Source organism: Strongylocentrotus purpuratus, unplaced genomic scaffold (assembly GCF_000002235.5).
Source record: "Strongylocentrotus purpuratus isolate Spur 01 unplaced genomic scaffold, Spur_5.0 spur5_scaffold_11, whole genome shotgun sequence".
In the NCBI taxonomy this organism is placed as follows: Eukaryota; Metazoa; Echinodermata; class Echinoidea; order Camarodonta; family Strongylocentrotidae; genus Strongylocentrotus; species Strongylocentrotus purpuratus.
The window spans coordinates 13,544,055-13,552,488 of record NW_022145596.1 but is presented as its reverse complement, the minus strand read 5'-3'; the positions used below and the strand labels follow the sequence as shown (position 1 = coordinate 13,552,488).

Genomic DNA, 8,434 nt, shown 5'->3' with positions numbered 1-8,434 from the left:
TGACAACGAACATTTATAAACAAAACAAAAGCAAATTAAAAAACAAAGAGAAGAGCCCAAAATGGTGAAAGTGAACTGTTTTTATTGGGCATGCCTTGTACTGAAGCTAAGCAATAACAACACGCATCACGCATATACTAGATCTAGACCACAGAATTATTTATTCATCTAGCTGTCACAATTATCATAATTGATGTGCCCGGTGTTCGCGTGAATCAGCTGTAGCCAGCTGTACAACAGACTTGAACCATGTAAATATCAACATTGCATCGCATCAACACGCACCGTATCGCTTACCGATGGTACATGCATTGAGTACGTGTAGAATCGAAGCATCTGCACGTTCGTCGTATGAAGATAGTGAACTAGTACTACTTAGTGTATCATCATTTGGACTGGATATTTTACTTTACATGATTTGGAAATCTACATGCAACATGAGGATTGGTGATTGTTAGATGATGCTATTGGTGGTAAAATGAAGGAGTATGGTGACAGACTGAGTGATGAAATCAAGATGAACAAGCGAGTGGTACTTGCATCAAGGCCGGGTAAATAATGCCAGTGACTATGTCAATGCACTATAACTTCAAACTGCTGTGCTGTGTGTACAAGTAAATGTAGATAAACTAATACTTAGATATTGACTCAGACTGGCCTTGGGGGAAATACAACATATATTTCCCAAACTAGACTCATATTGCCCCGAGTCAAAGACGAGGGCAATATGGGCCTTGTGAGGGCAATATATGTGGTATCTCCCAAAAGTTAAGCCAGTCAATATTGTTTTTGTTATCCACATCAGAGCAAATACATAAATCAACCATGACAATCTCAAATAACTGAAGAAACTTTGTCAAACTAGCACTGTGCATCCAGTGCTTGACGAAATTTTCAATACACTTCAAATTACAGTGTGCCTTTGGTGTGATGTCACGTCACAATAGATCACAATAGAGTGCGCGCAAAATGTGCAGGTTCTTGTACGCATAATAGATGCGCAATGAAAATGACAAAATACGGCACGATGAATATGAGACTTTATTTCCTACTTTTTTAACACGGCTTTTTCATGAGAGGGTAATATGGTCTTATATTTACTGATTAGCTCTTTTAGGATAACAAGAAGTGTAATATGATTTGTAAAACTACTGCTCAGATGTCTGATACGGGTAATAATGTGAAATATACTCATTGACTACTGATATATAAGCTTGCCAAATAGAAAGCGAAGTGTCTTTTTTTTCTCTCTCTTTAATACTAGATTTTTCATGGGTTTGAAGCAGGACTTGACACACGATAAATATGGTCTATCTAAACTTTTTTTTATCATAATCTGAAGAGTTGTGCATCATGACATGATATAACATGAATGGATCCCAAAATCATTTTTTTTAAATCTATTTTGTTAGATCAGAAATTTGTAAACATTCCATTTAAAATCAAATCATATTTTAAGCAATATGCAGAATCAAGATTTTCGAATTCTGAATATACCAGCATAATTTTTGAAACCCCAATGTAACTGTCAGAATTATAAAGAAAAAACATTTTATAACCTTTTCTCCCAAATCTTTTAATTTTTGTACATAACAGGAATCAATACAAAGCCTACAGTGGACCATTTTGAGGTAGAAGAGTGCCCTGTTCCTGAGATCAAAGATGGTACTATCATTGTCAAAACGCTCTGCCTGTCAGTAGATCCTTACATGGTAAGATTGATATGAATGTCAAGCAGTAAATCCAGGAAATCTGAAGAAATTTTGTAAGAAGGTCCTAAGAATATGTATAAGTAGCAAATAATATGGTTTGCATTGTATATATTAAACATTCAAATATGTGGGAGGCAGTGGTGGATCCAGGGGGCACATCCCCCCCCCCCCTCAGCCATGTTTTTCTCTTGCCACATAATTTTAAGACTTGTGCCCCCATGTCAGAGAATCCGAAATACCTGTAACCAAGAGGGGCATGCTTTATTCACCATTAACCCCCCCCCCCACACACACACACACACACACACACACACATTCATACCCTGAAACAGATAGGTATGAATGTCTTCATCTTTTGCCCTTACTTATTTAACTTTTTGTCCAACATATTTAAATTATTTAACTTAGAGACACAAATGAGTAATAGTTGTTTTTAGATGAAAATATATGAACTTCTTGATTTCTGTATTCTGTGAATTTTTTTTTACACCCAGCGCTGTCGCATGAACTTGGATACTGGAACAGACTACATGTCACCATGGCGATTACATCAGACCATTGATGGAGGAGGGGTAGGCATCATCGTGGAGAGCCAGTGTAGAGGATTCAGGAGGGGTGAAATTCTGGAAAGTTTTCACTGGCCATGGCAGGTGTATGCCCTTATGGAGTTGCGGGGAGTCAACTGCTTGCTAGTAAAGAAGGTGCAAGTCAATACTTTCTTTATACTTCTTGCTTTTTAACTTTATTTTGATTGAATAACAGTGCAGTATAAATTTGTCTTCATAACAACATCTATTGGGTGATAATAACAATGACTAGATGTAACATTGAACATTTAAGAATATGACACATACTGTGTTTATTCCACTGATAGTAAACTCACATTAAAAAAGATTGAAAGAGGACCTCAGGTAAGATGCCAATACTTCTTTACCTTTCCAGGTTGATAGTTCAATGTAAAACAAAATGTTACCAGTTATGTATATTTATGAAAAGCAAAAAAAAAAACGGAACAATAATATACTTTTATAATTTACTTTTAATAAAAATTCAAAATCATCTATTTATTTCATAAAGAAGTTCTTTGAAGAAGAAAAGGTCTTTTTGCTTATTCTTCAAGAGGACATTGTTAAATCCATATTTTTGTATGAATTGAAGGGAATGTGCATTTGTGCTGTCATTCAATGCTTCATCAAGAACTGTATATTGCATTATATCAGTGGGATACTGTACTTGGTACTTGGTTGGGTTATCCCTTTGGGAGCTTACTCAGGAAGCTATACTGGGATGTACAACCAGACTCATTTATTTCTCCGACCCTTCATATTATGCATTTGAAAAAGATTGTCTATAGAGGTCATCGATGTGAAAGTGATTCAAGTGGCTTCTTTACCTTATTTTATACAATACATTGGATTTTTACATGGGATAAAACAATGATAGTAGCTTTTATATACATGTGGCCTTTCTAGACAGTGTTACAGTACTATACCACCTTTGACCATTCCCTCCCCCTTTCATTTGCTCTCTTAGGTTGACCCCGCCCTGATCGAGAGACACTTCTCCCTCATCTGTGGTCTCTTTGGTCTTCCTGGTCAAGCAGCGTACATCGGTATCAGGGAAAAGGGTCATGTGATCCCAGAAGCCAGTCAGTCGTTTGTTGTGAGTGCCGCAGCAGGGGCTTGTGGATCACTTGCTGGTCAGGTAAGTCAGATATGGTTTGTCAACAATTAAGCTCCCATATTTCGAAAAGTTACTCTGAATTTTGCTCTTACTTGACTGCAATGTCTCTCAATACTTATCCTAATAGTAAAGCAATAAATATTTGTGCTATTTGTATTAAATCTTTAAAAAGCCATTTTCAAATTGTTATCAAATTAGAGATGGTTTACTAAAACATTCCAATGATAGCCAGATACAAAACGTCAGTAATTTCCACAAAAAACAGTCAAGTTGTCAGGACAAATGTGATATAGCTTGTTTATTTGTCTTACCGTGAGACTTTTTTTTTTCTTCAATTAGCAATATGATATATCCGTGTATATCTTTTATGAAAGTTTAATTCTCGCAAATATTTTCTCATTCATCTACCTCTTGAATTCTGACTGGGCACACCTGAAATTTCAAAAAAGGAAAATGAAAATGGAACAGGAGAAATCTCTGCTCTAAAATTACTGATCATAACTAAAACTTGTTTTCTTTTAAAAATTTTTTTTTATCAAGATTGCCCGTCTCCAGGGCTGCAGTCCCGTGGTTGGTATCTGTGGCTCCGATACCAAGTGCTCCTTCCTCCAGGAGGAGCTAAGCTTCCATCATGCCATCAACTACCGCACCCAAGATGTCTTCCTGAGGATCAAGGAGTGCTGCCCAGAGGGCGTCGACATCTACTTTGACAATGTGGGCGGAGACATCAGTAATTCTGTCATTAAGCAGGTAAGAACCATGACGGTGCTGATTTATTCCCATGACATTACAGTTCTCAACTTGCATTTCACAGATTACTTCTGCCATACTGCCTAAAGCAGGGGATCAGAATGATAAAGTGTAACCCCACTTTTGTAATGTTATGCAGACATGTTCTGAATCCCGATGGCTCCTGTTAAGAACAGATCAACAAAAGTAGTTGCATTAGACAAATATACCATGCACTGAGAGGCTCTAATTATGGATCGAGGTGGCAGGAAAAGCACTATTTTCTGAGGGGTGTAGCCCCGCAGTAAATAGTGTTATTTCTGTCGCCGAGGAATCCATAATTTTACTAGTGGCTTGAAAATGTGCATGATATATTTGTTTTATATTTTTCAAACTAATCTTCATAAAAATAATAATAATAATGTTTACTGTCACTGAAGTAGTGTAGAGTGCAGCGAGAGCAGCACAGAGAGACAGTACCGCGACCACGACCGATATCACATTGATCTTGATAGATCGCATATATATAACATCATCCATGGTATAGTGCCATGTATGACGTCACAGTTACATCATAGCAATGTTATGTTTGGTCACCTGATGCTATGTTGACCAATCACTGAACTGGATTTCATTGACCAAAAATATAATATATAATTTAACATCACAGATTAAGAAGGGTTTAAGCGCGTCATTAAATATTTAAATGTCCTCTCTATTTTTGCCTAACCATCATTAAATTATCAAATCAAGTGACTTTAAAGCTCCTTCCAGGATGTTTTAAACATTTCAGCAAAAGGAACTTGGCCAAGACGAAAGCCGAAAATCCATAGTTAGAAAAAGAATTAGCTTGAGATGGACTCCGACTGCATTAGTGTGCAAGAATGTTACAGAAGTTAAACTTGTTGAAAAGGTTGTTATGTACTTCTGGATGAGAAAAAAAAATACAATGGTATTTAAGTATTTAATTCAATTGGATGGATTTATTTTACTGTAGCTATCTACTCCAGATGTGAAGGTAGTCTTTTAAAAAAAGAATGCAGAAGAAACAAAATACTTTTGATTTCTGTATAAAGAAGAGCTCTCACTGTCCTGTGTGGTAAGGTAGCCTTATACATCACAGATTTGCCCTACCCCAACACCCCACACCCCACCCCCACCCCCCTCTGTCTCTCCCTCTCCCTCTCCAACTATCATATCACCACTTCCTGCAGACATTTGGCTGGTCATGCAGGACAGGAATACCACAGGGTTGCCACTCTCAATAATGAGCATTCTGCATCTCTGTGAAGCTCTTTTGCACCTTCCAAAGTGGTTACTTATAACACATAACCTTTTGACAAAATTAATGGTGTGCAAACATGACATGTAAAATGTTTCTAATTTGTTTTTTTAAAATGGAAGGACCAAACACAGATGTGCACTACCCTCTACAGCTGATCAGAGATCAATGGAATACATCAGGGATCACTATTGGGTCCTTTACTATTCACAAGCCAATTTGTCTTACTTGTGTTTGGTAGATGAACGAGAACTCCCATATCATCCTGTGTGGTCAGATATCCATGTATAACACCAATGTGCCCTACCCTCCACAGTAGATCAGAGATCAATAGAATACATCAGGGATCACTATTGGGTCCTTTACTATTCATAAGCCAATTTGTCTTATTTGTGTTTGGTAGATGAACGAGAACTCCCATATCATCCTGTGTGGTCAGATATCCATGTATAACACCAATGTGCCCTACCCGCCATCACTCCCTGAGGAGATCGAGCAGATTCGGGAGGAGAGGAACATCACAAGAGATCGCTTCTTGGTCCTCAACTACGTGGAAGAGTTCCCTGCTGCCATAGCTCAGCTTGCAGCATGGTGGAAGGAGGGAAAGTTAAAAGTAAGAGTATTGTTATTTATTCAAATATACTCCATATTTATTAAGATCCTCCTGATTTATGGCAAATAGAATAAGATTATTTTGAGGGAAGATATAATTATTTATCTAATGAATATTGGAATCAATCTGTAATTATGATAACAGAAATGATTTTAAAAATAGTAGGGGGGCAGAACTGGTGAATATGATGAGAGGTCAAAATATTTACTTGTATCAATTCTACATTATTATTCATGATATGTTTTATATACATTCATGTGTTACAATTTTTTGGTTGACACCTTTGGGATGGGTTACATATTTTACCATTTTTTAGTTAATTTGGATCTTATAACCTCTTACTAAATTATTAAAATGCACAAACAACATTTCATCTTAACCGAATAGCTGTAAAGTACCCTGACACATGTAATCATATATTTATATTTTTGATATACCATGTTTGATCCAGGTGTTGTAAGTGAGTACTTGATTTAAAAGAAAATTATGAATGTTATTCATTGATTGCCTAGACACCTAATTACATCAGATCAGCTAAAGCTATGGTGATGGGCACCTTGAACTTAGCAAACAACCATTGGTGCTAAGGACAATATGAAAACAAATTTAATCTGCTTGAAAAATTATCATTTTATTTACTTGTACGTTCTTTCGTAATATGCTCATTTTTCACAGTATAAAGAGACAGTGACACATGGTCTTGAGAATGCTCCATTGGCGTTTGTTTCCATGATGAATGGAGGGAATATTGGCAAGCAGATCATCCATGTGGCAGAACCATGAAACCTTTGCAAAAGTATCTATCTACGCATATATCATTTAAAAGGCTGAATACAAACTTTATATCATGTGCTAGGTATGAGTCCGTGATCTTATTTAACATGATCAAAAACTGTTTTAATAATTTTATTCTATTGAGAAATTGTAATGCCTTGTTGTAAACTTTTGGTTGGATTGGTGCAGAGGCTGTAACCCTTGTTTGTTTGTTTGTTTACTTGATTTTGTGTCAATTATGAGGACATTTTTTAAAATTTGCTTTAAGATATGATATTGGATGACTTTTGCTACTTATATAAATAAATATCAACCTTTTGCACATTCTATGTTTAAAAAAATGATTATATCTATGTAAATAAAGCAATGAAAAATTTACGCATTTTGAGAAGTGATCAGTAAACTACCTATGTATAAAAGGTCTATGTAGAAGGTAATAGTGAACACTGATTTAAAAAAATAATTTCCCCTTAATCATGGCATCTATGATTACTGTGTTCAGGGATTTGGGATAGATATCTCCCTGGTATCACCTGCAAAGAGTCAGAAACTAAGGCATTACCTCTGTGTAAAACAGTATGAGCTTTTATCATTCTTGCTCTGCACAGATGATAGGGACATGTCCTTGGGTACAAAATAAGCTGAAATTTGGGTCAGTGCTATGCAAGTTGATATTTTATTAGTTACAAGATTATTTTTTTATCAATTTGGGGTTTCTGGGAGTATTGTTCTTGTGTGTTAGAATTAGATCTGCCCAAGACCTGGACAATATGAATCCCTAAACACAATGGATTATGTTCTGGAGCATGCAATTACTTGACCGATTGTAGCATTACGTCAATTATTGGAATGGAGACAAAAAAATTGTCTGCTCCATGCATATGATAGGGATATGTCCTTGGGTACAAAATAATCTAATATTTGGGTCAGTGCTATGCAATTAAGATACATACCTTGCTGTTTATTAGTTACAAGAATATTTTCATCAATTTGGGATCCCAGGGAGTATTGTTCTTGTGTGTCAGAATTAGATCTACCTAAGACCTAGACAATATGAATCCCTAAACACGATGGATTATGTTCTGGAGCATGCAATTACTTGACCGATTGAAGCATTAAGCAACAATTAAATGAATGGAGACAAAAATCCATGTAGGTCACTCCATTTATTTTTAGCACTTGAATTCAAAGCATTTATGAAAAAACCCTGTCAGTGAAAAGGAAGGTTGAATTAAATTCCTTGTTGGGGTCATGATGATGTGAGATGCATCACAAGTCTGCATGAAACTGTAAAAGCAGCAATTTGTTTTTTGGGGGTAAGCAAGAAAAAAACAAATTTGATTGTAAAAAGAGACAGCAGAGGACCCCCCCCCCCCCCAACCCATACAAGGTGTGAAACTATTCAAAGTATCTTATGATTTTTTTTTTCTCTCTTTTTTTTCATACTTAACAAAAGATGTCATGGGTAGATAAATACTAATTAATCATAAAATAAGAATTAAATGCAAAATACGGCAGAACAAAAATGTGGTTCTTGGTGCCATGAATTGTAGTATCCACCTTTTTCCTCTTAAAAATATGCTGTTCGTGTGCACTGCAATCACCCGCAATCTCTTTATGCAAGTAAATTAACGGTAGGAA

At 36.1% G+C, this 8,434-nt stretch overlaps 1 protein-coding gene across 1 annotated transcript; it reads left to right on the top strand.

Moving 5' to 3' along the window:
- The first annotated feature begins 12 nt into the window (after positions 1-12).
- LOC578367 (prostaglandin reductase 2) lies at positions 13-7,194 on the top strand. The gene is made up of 7 exons (XM_778538.5): positions 13-551; positions 1,597-1,712; positions 2,207-2,413; positions 3,246-3,416; positions 3,936-4,145; positions 5,810-6,019; positions 6,695-7,194. Exons 1-7 carry the CDS (start codon positions 479-481, stop codon positions 6,800-6,802), a joined length of 1,095 nt encoding a protein of 364 aa, XP_783631.4. The 5' UTR covers positions 13-478; the 3' UTR covers positions 6,803-7,194.
- The last annotated feature ends 1,240 nt before the right edge of the window (positions 7,195-8,434 follow it).